Genomic DNA, 15,006 nt, shown 5'->3' on the forward strand with positions numbered 1-15,006 from the left:
CCTTTTAAGTGTGAATTTAAGGGTTAATAAATATTAGTTAATATCTAGCAAAATTAAAATTTTTTTAAAGAAAAATAGACGTGTGCATATGTGCACATGTGTGCTGGTGAGCTCAGGTCAGAAGAGGGTGACAGATCCTCTGGAGACAGAGTTATGGGCAGTTGTCAGCTGCCTCACGTGGGTGCTGAGAAACAAACTCACAACCCTAAAAGAGCACAAGCACCCTGAGACCCTGCGCCATCTTCAACCTCAGAGTAAGAGCCCCACCCCCCATATTTGCTACATATTCCCTTTCGGTTGAAAAAATTTGTTTAAATTTCATTGAATATACACATTAAATGCTTAATATATTACCAACATGTCTTTAACTTTCTCAACCATTTGCAATGATTTTAATACACATTAATTTTAGAAATAGAGACTCTATCTTAATATATAATGGCAGCTATGACGCCTTCCATCAGATGGAGGGGCTGAGACAGGTCTCATGACATGGGCTGCCTTCTCACTTGATGTATACCTGAGGATGACCTTGCTCTCCTCACCTCCAGCTTTTACCTCCCAAATGCTGATTGCAGGCAAGTGCCACCATGCTCGGAAGAGTTATAACTCTTGAAGAAACTAATTTAAGATTCTGTGGCTCTTAGCTGGCTAAACAGCTTAGACAGGAAAATACAAAGAACAAGCGCTATGGAATCTTTAAATTAGAAATGATAAAAATAAAAGTCGCTCATTGTGGAATGGCAGGACAGGTCTGCAACCTCAGAAGACACTAGGCTGAAAGGCTGGGCAGGAGGGACAGGAGTCTCCTGTGGGACGTGCAGTGAGACTGTCTCTTAAAGCAAAGCAGTAACAACGGCAGTGATCCCTCAGCTTGGAGTCAGCCCTCTAGCTCTTGTCCTTCTAGTATGTGTCCAGCATAAAGCAAAGGAGAGGAAGAGAACAGGGGCATAGGGAACCTTGGGTACAGATACAATTTGTTCTTCTGGATCGACTTTTGTTTTTAAATACAGATACTTACCCAGGAGGTAGAGGTTCTGGTCTATCCCATGTTGTTCGCTTTTCAACATGGTCTACGTAGTAAACACGCCCATGCTGGTCTACTCTCTGCTCCCATCTTAAATGCAAATCGAAGGATGGTAAGAACATTTTGTATTTGTTTGGCTTTTGAATCCTGTCTATACCTTTCCACCTTAAATAACCATTCTATATAACTGAGGAAAATGACCTGTTAGTCTGTACAGGAAAAAAAACAGAATTAATATACAGACAAGAAGTGTCATCTAAAAAGAGAGGAAAAGTCCCAAGAGTGACACACACATAGTAAATAAGGTTTCTTGGTTGTGTTTGTTCTACAAATAACATGCATTTCAAAGTTAGTCAGTCCACCCAAAAGACCAAAGTTTCTCAATCTGATCAGGACATACTTAGAACTTGAGAGGAAAAGAAAGCATCAGTGCCCCAAACCTGAACAACTGAGCTAACTGAAGGGCAACATTCTGAGTACATTCTAGAAAAACAGAAATCAAAGCATTAAGTCTTTATCAGCTGTGTTCTTGCACATCACAGGAGGAGAATTACAGACCAGCCGCTGTAAGCACTCTAATAGTCTGGGCAGGTTTGTTGCCAAAAAGAGAACGACAGGAAACCTTTACAGCTTGTTCTTTTAGCATCTGCTTATTTATTTTTATGTGTATGGGTGCTCTGACTGCTTGTATGTCTGTATGTGTGTGCCTGGTACCCACAGAAGCCAGAAGAGGGCATCAGCACTCCTGAGAGTGGATGGAGTTACAAACAGTTGTAAGTGCCATGTGGGTGCTTAGAATCAAAGCCAGGTCCTCTGGAAGAGCAGCCAGTGCTCTTAACTGATGAGTCATCATCCAGATCTTAAAACCTTTTCATTTTTATTCTTATTTTTAGATGTATTTTACTGTAGTGTATCAGTGTTTTGTCTGCATGTATGTATGTGAACCCTCTGCATGCCTAGTAGCCACAAAGGTCAGAAGGCACTGAATCCCCTGAAAGTTGGAGTTTTGGGTGATGTGAGCCACCACGTGGGTGCTCGAACCTGAACCCAGGCCCTTTGCAAGAGCAACAAAGGCCTCTCCAGGCCAGCACAAACAATCTTCTAATTTAGCTTCCCATAGAGTATAGTTCAGATATAAACTGTTTCCTGAATTATGATCCCTGGACCCACTATACCAGCCTACCTCCTCCCTGCTCATGTTTTTGAACACTTTGGCCCCAGCTAATGGTGCTATACAGAAGGTTGTAGGACCTTTGGGACACAGAGTCTACCTAGAGGAAGTGGGTTGCTGGGCTAAGTCATTGAGCTGGCTTATACTCAAGCTCTTTTGCTTTCCATCTGTCACAGTGATGAAACCAGTTCCAAGCACAGCAGGCCAAGTCAAATTTCTGCCTCCAGTGGTTCTGTCAGGTTCTGATGAGCCACACCGGTGAGTAAGGCAATTAATACACCACTAAACTTTCCAAAAGAAAAAATGGCCTAATTACCACAAGTATACTCTGTGGAAGTAGCTGAAATTCTCATCATGGGTTTATTGGTTTGCCAGTCAGGCAAACACCTTTGACTGGCCCTCTGTGCCCGGAATGCGGGTTTCCATTTTAATTTGTACTGCAGGCAGCACTTGAGCTTGACGCATACCAGGACGTCCTCTAACACTAAGCTTCAGCCCTGACTGTCTCCTAATGTGAGCATCACAGTGTATGTGTTGTTAAAGACAGGAGTTGGGGAGATGACTCAGTGTTTAAGAACACTTGCTATTCTTATAGAGAACCCACATCAGATGGCTCAGAATTGCCTATAACTCAAGTTTCAAGGGTTCCAACGGCTGGGGACAAGCAAACAAAACTTTCTCTTAAGTTCTACCATTTCATTTTTAGACTCCATTTACTCACAGGGAGAAACTAAGTTCAAGGTCCCAGGCCCTAGGAGAGCTAGAGATTTCCCAATAGCTGAAGAGCTTCTGTTATATGGAAACAGTTGTCTGACTCCAGACATTTCAGGGACAACTTGTCAGAAGACAGTGTCTGAGTCCAGCCATTTCAAAGGCAACTTCTCCATCTTGCTGGCAGGGTCAAACAAGGTCATGTTCCAAGGCCCAGGCACCTACTCCTATCCTGACTGATGGAAACTATATGTCAAAATATGACCAGACAATGCTACAACCCACCCTGCTCCCCCTCGCTCTATGGTTTCATCCTTTAAATATGCTGTACAACACCCCCCTCAGGGTCATAGTTCAGCTCCCGAGCCTGTTCTGTGCCCTGATAAATCAGCAGAAGCTTGATTACAATAAATTTTTTCATCTGCATTGACCTGGTGTTTGAGTTATGCTGGATTTAAGTGAGCCCCAGAACACAATGTCCTCCTCTACTCTCCAGGCACTGTCCACATGTGTTGCTCACACAGACAAACAAGCAGACACACACATACACATCAATTTAAAAAAAAAATTAAGTAAAAATTAAAATAGATTATGAAACTTATTTATCAGTTTAAATTATTACATTGTTATGATACTTTTTATAATGAAAAATTAATTAAAAGGAGTATTTACTTTTACCCTACCTCGGAGAAGCAGCACTCTTAGTGATATAACTTTTATTACTTGGCTTTTGTTAACTTTCTATGGTGGTGGTGGGGGTCCTTCAATAATTGTTTTGTTTTCCAGGTGTAATGGTGAACACCTGTAATCCACAATTGGGAAGTAGAGGCAAAAGGATCAGTACTTCAAGGCTGTCTTCATCTAGACAATTAGTCTAAGGTCATTGGGAGCTATATAACACTACCTCAAAACACCAAGAGGGTGGGGGAAAGGTTTTGGGGGCAGAGCCTCATGCTTTATAGCCCAGGCTGACCTGGAACTCACAATGATCCTTCTGCCTCAGACTCCCCGGTGCTGAGATTACAGGCATGTGCTAACATAACTAACTCAATTTTTTCCTTACATCCCAAACGGAAGAGGTAGAATTTAAGATATGGTAAGCTTTCTGGGATTCCAGACTCCCCAAAATCAATTACAATTACTTAAAAGACAATTATGAAAGAATATAGTATAATCTTTTTTTAAATCAATGAGTACACACAAAGGCTTAAAGAAAACAAAAGTTAAGTTACTTACCCCGGGGGTAGAGGAGCTTGACTTACAGGATTCAGTGGCCTAGGGCCTGAGCCTCCAGATATAGTAAGAGGAATTATTAATCCAGATGTTGCTCCTTCAGATGTACTTGTATTTACATTTGTATTTGTTGGTGGCAAAGAGCCTGTACTAGATCCGTCACTGTCAGAATTGGTGGATGGTGAACCATTGACAGATGCTATAAAAGATTTGGGGAAAACAGGAAAGGCTTTTGCTTTCTGAGATCTAAAACCAGCATAGGATTTTAACTTAAAAATTAAAAAGTAGGCTGAGGCCAGGAAACGTGGTGCATGCCTGCAATCCCAGCACTGTGGGAGACAGAGGCAGGATGATCACTGTGAGTTCAAAGTCTACAAAGAAAGACCTGGACAGCCACGGCTACACAGAGAAACCCTGTCTCAAAATACCCCCCCCCAAAAAAAAAGGCTGGGCAGTGGGGGCACATGCCTTTAAACCCAGCATTCAGGGGGCAGAGGCAGATAGATTTCTATGAATTCCAGGACAGCCAGCGTCACACAGAGAAACCTTGTCTTGAAAAACCAAAGAGTAAAAGAACATAAAAGAATTAAAAAGCAGACATCAAATAAAGCCTTGGGTGTGGACATATTCAATGTGGACCTCTGGAATTACACGACATTTAATTCTGAATTTACAACTGCATAAAATAAGCACTTGGTTAATCGATTCTCGTGGTGCAAGGCCCTGTAGTATAGGCAAGTACGCTTTCACTGAGCTACAACTCCTAGCCCAGCAAAAACTTACCTCTTTCCAGATCCTTACTACTGCCTTGTCTGTGTCACCCTGAAGATCTAAGACTAACTTCAGATGCTGGTAATGAATGTACTGATGTCACTGATAGCTAATCAAAAAATGGATATTCTATATAAACAATGTTCATATTGTTGCTATATGAAATACATTCATTTAGTGAATATTTTTTGTTTTAAAACTGATTAAAATTTACCAGAAAGTGTAAAAAAAATTTTTTTACCAGATTTAGTTGCTTATTTTTTGTGTGTTTGATCTGCATGTATGTCTACCTGTGTGTACCACATGTGGACCTGTTACTACAGAGGTCAAAAGAGCATCCCCTGAAACAGGAGTTACGGATGATAGTGAACCACCCAGTGGGTGCTGGGAATCAAATGGAGTTCCTCTGCAAGAGCAGAAAGTGCTCTAACTGCTGAGTCATTTTCTCAAGCCCTCTCCACAGTCAGCTTTTTAAAGCATAAAATGCACTAAGCAAGCAAATTCTTAACTGTTAAGATGTGTCAAAGTTATCAACCACACGAAGTTTCAATCTAACTATACTTCACTGTCCTTTTCACTTTCTCCCCTCCCTTTTTCTCTCCCTCCCCTCCTCCTCTCAACAGGGTTTCTCTGTGTAGCCCGGGCTATACTGGAACTTGCTCTGTAGACCAGGCTAGCCTCAAACTTAAGAGATCTACCTGCCTGTCTCCGGAGTGCTGGGATTAAAGGTGTGAGCCACCATCACCTGGCATTATTTTCATTCTTAATAAAGCACTGTCTCATGTAACTTCATTCCTGGAAGAAAAACTTAAAGAAAAGCCAATTCTTAGTTGCCTATGAAAAGACCATTTTTAGTCATGTTTTTAAATGTAAAAAAAAGCAGAAGACAAACATGGTGGCTCAAACCTGCAGTCCCAGTGCTTAAGAGGGATAAAGCAGGAATACTAGGTTGGAGGCCAGCCTATACTACAGAGTAAGATTCTATTTAAATCAAACACCAACGACCTAAAAAGGTCTCCCTGACACTTATCTGATTATCAGTTTCCAAATAGAACACTATTTAAAGACACTAGGCATGGTAGTACATACTCTTGACCCCAGGCTGAGGAAGGAAACATTTGAGGCTAACAAGGGCAATATATCAACCCTTCCTACCAAAAACATTATTTACAGTTGGACACTGTGGCACACACTCAGGGAGGCAGAGGCAGGCAGATCGCTGTGAGTTTGAAGCCAGCCTGATCTATAAAGCAAGTCCAGGACAGCCAAGGCTACATAGAGAAACCCTCTCTTGCAAAAAAACAAAACAAAACATTATTTACAGAACAGCACTGAAGGCTGGAATATACACCTGGTCTTCGTGGGGTGGGCGGAGGCGGTCTTGAAGGCCTAGGAGGTCTAGAAGGCTGAAAACCGCCATTTGAAAGGGATGGAGAATTGTTCCCATTGGCCTTCTTGTTGTCTCCCGATGCTGCAACCTCAGGGTCATCTGCTCCATTTGTGCTCACTCTGGATAAGAAGGAAACCAGCTTTTGATGTCATTTATGAAAAAGTCCCCACAGAGAACCTTTAAACAATTAACTGTGGAAGGCGCCAGAGTTTTATACCGTTAAGACTTTCTCATGATTCTCTCTTGAGAAGCCTGCATTCATGTCTTGGGTTATGTACTGGCCTTTTCCTAAGCAGCTCTCTGCCTTAATGTTAGGCTTACATCTCAGTTTAAAACCTTTTGTAGCGAGGCAAGGTTACATATACCTGCAAACGCAGCATTCAGAAAGCAGGAACAGAAGATTAGGGGGTTTAACACCAGCCTTGACTACCAATAAAGGCTAGAGATGATACATAAAATTAAAGCCACTTTCCCATTGCTTTATAAATAAATAAATAAACAATATGAATAATTGTTCTCAGTAAGAAGTTACCTAAGAGTACACCTGTAAGATTAATATGAGTCTAAGAAGGTAGAGTTCTAGCTGCTTTGATAAAACCACATTATAAACTTTGGTTTCCTGAAGTTTTAACAATCTGTTGTTTGTTTTTCCCTACTGGGGATGGAATCCGTGGCTTTGGGTACACTGGGCAAATGTTTCAACACTGAGTTACATCTAAGCCCTTTAAAATACTTTTACCAGGAGAACTTCTACACATCACAGCAATAAACAGGTGAGTTTGTTGTACGGAGAGTACTTGCCTTATTGTATACAACTTCCAAACCATTAATATTTTGCTCTACTCCCCTCATGTAGCCCACGCCAGCCTTAAATGCAAGGAGTCCAAGCTGGTCTCTGAACTCCTGACCCTCCTGACTCGGATTCCAGGCGTGCCCCCTGCCTGGCCTCTGCTTCATCTGTTCTCCCACAGCAATGTAACAAGTAACGGCGCGCACTCTTTCCGGATGATTTTCAATTATGACCTGTGACATTAATTTTTTGGTTCTCCCATTTAATTTAAGATTTATTTTATTATCTATTATATGTATATACTTGTTTCTGTGTGTCGGCACATACAGTTATATGGGTGCCCAGAGGCCAGAGAGGTGTTAGATCGCCTGGACCTGAGCTGCAGGCAGTTTGTGAGCCACCTAACATGGGAGCTGGCAGAACACAGCGCTTTCGTAAGCAAGCACTCCTCACCGTGAGCCATCTCTCCACCCCCTGCTGCGGCTGTTGTTGAGACTAGACTTCATGCCAGGTGTGGAGACGCACACCAGCAGGATTTGCTGAAGGAGACTAGACTTCATGTACTGCCAGGTTACAGGGCTGCAACAACACCCCTGCAACTTCTTAATGGTTTTTACAAGACAGAGGTTCTCGTTCAGTAGCCCAGGCTAGCCCAAATCATTCCTATGCAGCTCAAGTTGGCTTTAAACTCATGGCTAGCCTTCTGCCTTAGCTACCCAAATGCGGGAATCACATAAGTAAATAAGAATACTTAGCCCATAATTTATCAATATGAACCTGAAAATTGGTAATTATTCATGTGTATGCACGTGTGTGTTTGTACAATGTGTTTACAAGAGTGTCTGTGAAAGCCAGATGATATCAGATCTCCTACGCCAACTTTCTAGCCCTCTAAGCCTAAAGTTGAAATGAGTTAATAGAGGCTAATTTCTTCTTGTGTATTTCTGCTCTGATAAGCAGTCAGTGAACGCTTACCTTGTTTCATCTGTGGGTCTGCAGCCATCATCATTCTGTGAAGTACCTTTAACATCAATAAATTCAAACAAAATGAGAGTCAAGAGAATAGTTTTCAACTTAAACTAAAAGAAAAAAAAAGCAAAGCCTTTTATTAAACTATTAAACCTTTCTAGTAACAAGTATAAACCCAAACATGACCGTCAAAGGGAGATAGAATAATGCCAAGTTCTTCAACTCTGTGCTAACGCACACCACTATTCAGTGAGGGCAGTGAGAACATCACTCACACCCTACTTCTGCTTTTTCTGAGATATATTTTTGACTCTAATTCAACAAGCTGGCACTGAATTCATGTTTCTGCCTCAGCCTCATTAGAATTAAGTTGTGCACCTTCATCCATTTTCTTTATGAAGTATGGAGAAAATTACTAATCAAGATCAGGATAGTCAGTATAGAAACAACTCTGAAATAACAAAGCCAATAAAAACTTTCTCTATATCAAGGAGCTGGGAAAATTCAGAGAAAACGAAAGACACAAAGCACTCTCTGAGAGGAAGTTAAGACTCAGTCTGAAAAAAACAAGAACCAAGTAAGTTTCAAAGAGGCCAAAACGAATGCCATAATGGTCATGCAATCTTCCAATTTTATTCACAGGAACGAGTCTCCTCAGGACTGTATACTGGGCTGAAAGGGGGCTGCTAGAGAAACACCAAAATCAGACTGTGGAGCCAAAAAACGGAGGAAAACTGAAAACTGCATTCAGAACTCCAGTTAAACAGTTTTGCGACAGGCAAAAAAACAAAAAAACAAACAAAACAAAACAAAACAAAAAAACTCCCAAGATACAGTCATGGTTCCAATAGTAAATCATCAGTACACCATACCGTAGGACATGAATTCACTACAAAGACACTGACTCATACCCGTTTGTGCCACAGCTGGCAAGGGTGGTAGAAGTCTGCTATTTCTCACAGATCATAGAAATAGACATTTAAAAATGACAGTGGAATGGATAAAACGTCGAACTGCTTTGTAACTGAATCTGTATTAAAAATCTACGATATTAAAACAAACTAACAAAACATGTTACCTCAAAATATGCTAACAAGTATGGGCTGCCAATTTGACTGGCAAAGGTGACTGCTGCCAAACCTGACAACCTGAGTTTGATCCCTGGAACCCATTTGATGGAAGGAGAGAACCACTTCACAAAAGTTGGCCTCTAACCTTCAAAGTTCCACCATACTCACACACCTACATCCATACAAACACACATAATGAATATGGAAATATTTTTATGAAAAATCATTAACTACACATCTGAAATGAACAGTATGATATATAAAATGTACCTTAATAAGTTATTAAAGTAGTTTCCAAAAACATAACATAGCGTGCTGGTGGAGTTCTCTGGAAGGTAGCAGTGAGGGGGGTTGAGTGATTTTGAGCAGAGCAGTAAATTTACCATGTGGACAAATACACTTGATGAGCTCAAGGTCCAGCATGTCAGCTTGCCCAAGGACATAGCCATGCTGGTCCCTAGAATTCATTTGATGTCTCAATATGATTCTAGAGATCCTGGCGTTCTGCAGGGTCAGGAAAGGTGAGCCATGAGCCAGAACCTCACATCCTATTGTTTTGTCAGCCATTATCCAAGAAGCCAAAGACAGAAGCTGTGAGCCACCTTTCAGCCTCAAGCTTTCCGCAGCTGTCTTTACTTTCTGATATCTGACAGTGTGGTTATGTGGCTTTGCTCTTTCACACATCGATATTTAAAGGACATTCAGTATGTTTGAATGTGCTAACACCTGCTTTGCTTCTTGAGTCAAACCAACAATGCCACAGGCCTCTTACATGTGTGTGACTAAAGCCATGGTGTGCTCCATATTCAGCAGGCCACATCTGCTCTATTGAGGACATGTCCAAGAGCAGTTCATGGCTGTTACAGGGAAAGTATGAATTTGCTGTGGTGGTTGTTCCTATATTAAGTGTTGTATTTATTGCAACTTACAGATATATGTTTCAATACACTGGAAACTTTCTATTTTATCTGATGAACCTATTACATATTAAAAGCTTAATTGAAGAGTTTTTATAAACAAACAAACAAAAAGCCAAACCAAAACCATAATGGGGTTGGATATGTAGCTCACTTGGTAGAATGCCTGGTTAACACGCACAAACCCCTGACTCCCCCAGCACTGTATACACCATGAGGTGGTTTAAAGAGAAATGGCGCCCTTAACCTCGTGTGTCTGAATGCTTGGCCCGTAGGGAATAGCACTATTAGGAGGTGTGGTCTTGCTGGGTTAGGCGTGGCTTTGCTGGAGGAAGTTTATCACTGTTGGGGCGAGCTTTGAGGTCATATATGCTCAAGCTAACCCAGTGGCAGAGTCTCCTCCTGCTGCCTGTGGATCAAGATGTAGAGCTCTCCGCTCCTCCAGCACCATGTCTGCCTGCACGCTGACATGCTTCCCGCCATGACAATAAGGGACTAAACCTCTGAAACTATAAGATAGCCCCAACTAAATGTTTTCTTTGTAAGATTTGCCATGGTCATGGTGTCCCTTCACAGCCATGGAAACCAGAACTAAGACATGCCCCGAATGATAGTGTACACCAGTCATCTCACCAGGAGACTGCCATGAATTCAAGTCAATCTGGAACACGTTACACATTACAAGTCAGTCTGCGTTCCAGTGTAAAGCGCTCTCAAAATTAAACGAAACAATGGCTTTCATGTGTATTATATTTTCTTTGTCATCTATGATTGGTATATGGCACAAATGATTGATATAAGTGGAATGAGAAGACTATACCCAAAAAATGTAGCATTAAGTACTAAATCAAGTCAGTATTCCATTTCTCCCGTAAGTAAAAAAGCCACTGGTGGAGGTGAGGGTAAAAACACTTGCCAGGCAAGCCTCACCACCTGAGTCCAGTGGCTTTAACGTGTGAGAAAAGTCAAGACATACTGGTCTGCATCATAACCCAGTACTCCTAGAGCAAGATGAGAGACAGACCTAGACTCTCTCAGGCCAGTGACTGGAGTGTACAGCTCAGAGGCCAAGAGAAGAGAGCCTGCCTCACCTTGGTAGAAGGTGAAAACCAACTCCAAAAATTGTCTGACCTTTTCACATGCAGTGCAGCACAGGGACACCTCATTCATATATATATATATATATATATATATATATATATATAACCACACACACACACACACACAAATAAAAAAATGAGAAAGTCACTTGGGGATGACCATGGTGACAAGAAAAATTTATCAGAATTCTAATTGCACATGTTTTACCCACAGGAAATTCTGGAAGATCTACAAAGATTTCACCTCAGTGAGCTAAATTAAAAAACCTCCCACCACAAAATAACTAGTTCCTAAAACAATTTAACACACTACATTTCCCCTGACTTTCTAGCAATCTCAAAAATAAACAAAAACTTGATCTGACATACCAGAATAGAAGCAGAATGTAATTTTAAAACACTTATGTTGTGGCAGTTACAAGCTCTGATGAGGTAGATTCTTGAGAAAGCCTCAGGCCGGCAGTAAGGAAAGAGTACGGAACCAGACACTGCACATTAGGCTAGAGACCCCAGAAAACAGATGAAAGGTTTTTCGGTTACAGCAAACCCTGGCACTAGCTAAAGCAAAAGACATTTTCTCCAAATAAAAAAAATTTCCAAATTAGGCCTTTTAAAATTCTGATAGACTAAAATAGAAAATTACAATCAAAGAACATAAAAGTCAAAATGAGCCCAATGAGGGAAAGGAAAACTCATTTCTAAGTCAACATGGTGGCACATGCATATAATCTCAGCACTCGGCACTCAAAGGCAGACTCAGGAAAACTGCTGCAAACTTGAGGCAAGCCTGGGGGTCTACATAGTGCGCCCAAAGCCAGCCAGTATTATATATAAAGACTCTCAAAACACCAAAAAGAAATCACTTATATCCCCAAAGGTTTTAGATAGGGGAATTATTAACTGGAAAATATAGAGGAAAACCATGATTAAAAGAAAATTAATAGGGCTGGAAAGCTGGCTCAGAGGTTTAGAGCACCGGCTGCCCTTCCAGAGGTCCTGAGTTCAATTCCCAGCAACCACATGGTGGCTCACAACCATCTATAGTGACATCTGGTGCCTCTTCTGGCATGCAGGTGTACATGCAGACAGAGCACTGTATACATAATAAATAAACAAAATCTTTTAAAGAGGGAAGTAGGAAAGGGAGGGAGAGAGGAGAGGAAGGGAGAAAGGGAGGAAGAGAGGAAGGAAGGGAGGGAGGAAGGAAGGAAGGAGAAAGAAAATGAAAATGTACTGGGGAGGGAAGGGGAGAAATGAGGCAAAGTAGAAGAAAGGTTAAATTTTTAAAAATGGAGAAATAAAGTTTAGCATATTACTAAGTGACAGAAATAATCTGTTAAGAAGACACTGAAAAAAAGTTTTTACTAAAAACACTGCCAGTCAGGTGTCACTAAAAACTGCTTTACTGTGGTTAACTCCTGTCTAACACAAACCAGTATATCCTACCAAATGTAAAATGTTTCAGCTCACACTGTAATAACAGTGTAATAACACAGAAGATACCCCTGTAACAGTGGCTCACAGAATGGATTTCAGCTTGTACTGACTGTCTAGCACTACCAAGAACGTGAAGTCATTTAAACTCAGTCAGACACTGCTACAGAGGGTACTTATGGCCATCATTGGCAGTGGAGGGGATAAAGCTTCACAGACACATTAGCTGTATGAATAGCATTTTATTTGATAGCAATTTTATCAATCAGTTCTGTAGTCATAGGCCAACTGTGTCAACTTTTATTCATCCAGCTTTTTAACTTTCAGAATTTTTTTAAATTTATAGAAACACTACAACAACAACAACAAAAAATACTTAATGTGATCAGTGCCTTTGTATTAATTATTTATTTTATTAAGATACTGGCAATTGAATTTATGGCCTCACACAAGCTAGGTTAGCACTCTACCACTAAGCTATATTCCTAGACCAGTACTTTTTTAAAAGGAAATAAGCATTTTTTTCTGGAAAAAAAAAATCAGCAATAACAATAATCACAAATACCACACTAACTATTTTTGTCAGCCACAAAGTAATAACTGACCTGGTCACGCTGGCCATTTCTGCTTATAATCCCAGCACTTGGAAGATTGAGACAAGAAGATGGGATCTCAAGTCCAGTCTAGTGCTAAGGAGATGGCTCAGGGGTGACTCACTTGCTTTATAAACATGAAGACCTGTGTTCAGATCCCTTGCATCCACACAGAAAACTGGTTCGGGAGCACATGCTTATAATCCCAGCACTGAGCAGAAACAGTGACAGGCGGCTCCTAAGGCTCTCTGGCTAGACAGTCTAGACAAACTAGAGGATCGTGAGCAATCCTGTCCCAAACAACACTGCAGAGGGGGCTGGAGACAAGGCTGAGTGTCTAAGAATACATATGGCTCTTGTGAGGACCTGGATTCCCGGTGTCCATGTATCAGGCAGTGCACAGCCACCTGTAACTCCAGCTCAATGGGACTGTCCAGCGGAGCCCACATCCAGGTGACTTATACTCACACACACATACATATATATCATTAAAAATAATCATTTTTTAAAGGCAGATAGTGATTGAGGAGACATCCTGATGTCAACCTCTGGGATCCACTGATGCATGCACACGTCAGGGAACTCCCACCACCACTCACAGCTCACACACACACAAAGAAAGAGAGATAGAGACAGAGAGAAGAGAGGAAGAGCAACCAGCCTAACATACACAGCATAATACTGTCTTCAAAAAGGGAGGGGAAAAGTAATCACTTACTCTCTGAGCATGAAGTTTCACCATTAGTAACAATGTCAGCTTCTACTTGCAGTCCATCAAGACAAACTGACAAATCTCCCATTGTCTCTCCTGGCTCTTTGTCACCTACAAGCTGCAAAGTTATAACTACTTCTTCAACTGAAAAAGAACAAACATGATACAAAAAAGATCACTCTTTCTACTATGTGTAAACTGTTCTACTAGACAAAGTCTTAAAGACCTCTCAGAATAGAATATTGCTTTTTAAAAGGAGAATTTCGCCTATATATAACATTTAATTTAAACATATTAAATACCTGAGTCATTTATTATATTCATTCCATCCTTGTAAGGCCATAGTATAAATCAAACCAGCACGAAAACAAAGATTATTTAGCAATATAAACTTGGGTTACATTGAATAAAAACATAATTTGAGAATGGATTATATATCATAAGACCTAAATAAGTATTTTTTAAATCCTTAAAATTATGTCAAGTGGTAGAAAAATAACTCACATTTAAAATATGATATACTAACAAAAATGAGTTAATGATTTTATAAATGAAAATAAAACCACAACCATCTACAATAGAAAACTTCAAAATTAAGCTTTAGAAATAAACACTGAAAAATCTACCTATGGCTTTAACCCTAACATGACATTTGCCTCTCCGAAGTATTTTTTTCTTCATCTCTGCCTTAAATCTTTGTTTTTCTGTAACTGACTATGTACTAATTTATAAATATTTATTTACTGAAGAAATATTTAATAAAGTCGCATATCCAAAATGAATGACCAAACCAAGGTTAAGCAGAATGCTTTAAACAGTTTTAAGATTTTTCTGTCACTCCTTATAACCACATAAATATGTTATAGTTGTTTTGTTTTGCTTTGATCTATTTCTTATTTCACAATGTAGCCCCTGCTGGTCTGGAACTCAATATAAAAGTCAGTCTGGCCTTGAACTCATAGAGATCCATCTGCCTCTGCTACCTGTGCTGAGGCAGGGTCACTACCAGTAGCTCAATAACCATTTTAATTTTAGAACAAATATTTATGTAAGTTGTTCCATATGTTTACAAAAGAATTTATTCCAAATAACAGCAAAATACATTTTATGTTACTCTT

The 15,006-nt window shown here is 40.4% G+C and overlaps 1 protein-coding gene across 14 annotated transcripts in view; it reads right to left on the bottom strand.

Annotated features, from left to right (window-relative positions):
• Itch (itchy E3 ubiquitin protein ligase) overlaps positions 1 to 15,006 on the bottom strand; it is a 115,985-nt gene that overhangs the window by 40,088 nt on the left and 60,891 nt on the right. For 13 of the 14 annotated variants that reach the window (XM_060383027.1, XM_060383029.1, XM_060383026.1 and 10 more), the window contains 5 exons: positions 13,895 to 14,032; positions 8,069 to 8,114; positions 6,265 to 6,422; positions 4,146 to 4,341; positions 1,022 to 1,117 (listed from right to left, as the gene is read on the bottom strand). In XM_060383027.1, the coding sequence (XP_060239010.1) occupies positions 1,022 to 1,117; positions 4,146 to 4,341; positions 6,265 to 6,422; positions 8,069 to 8,114; positions 13,895 to 14,032 (634 nt within the window). Of the gene's footprint in view, positions 1 to 1,021; positions 1,118 to 3,592; positions 3,605 to 4,145; positions 4,342 to 6,264; positions 6,423 to 8,068; positions 8,115 to 13,894; positions 14,033 to 15,006 lie in introns of those variants that run through there. The other variant, XM_060383031.1, reaches the window with a different exon arrangement.

The sequence above is a fragment of the Meriones unguiculatus genome, chromosome 4 (genome assembly GCF_030254825.1).
Source record: "Meriones unguiculatus strain TT.TT164.6M chromosome 4, Bangor_MerUng_6.1, whole genome shotgun sequence".
In the NCBI taxonomy this organism is placed as follows: domain Eukaryota; kingdom Metazoa; phylum Chordata; class Mammalia; order Rodentia; family Muridae; genus Meriones; species Meriones unguiculatus.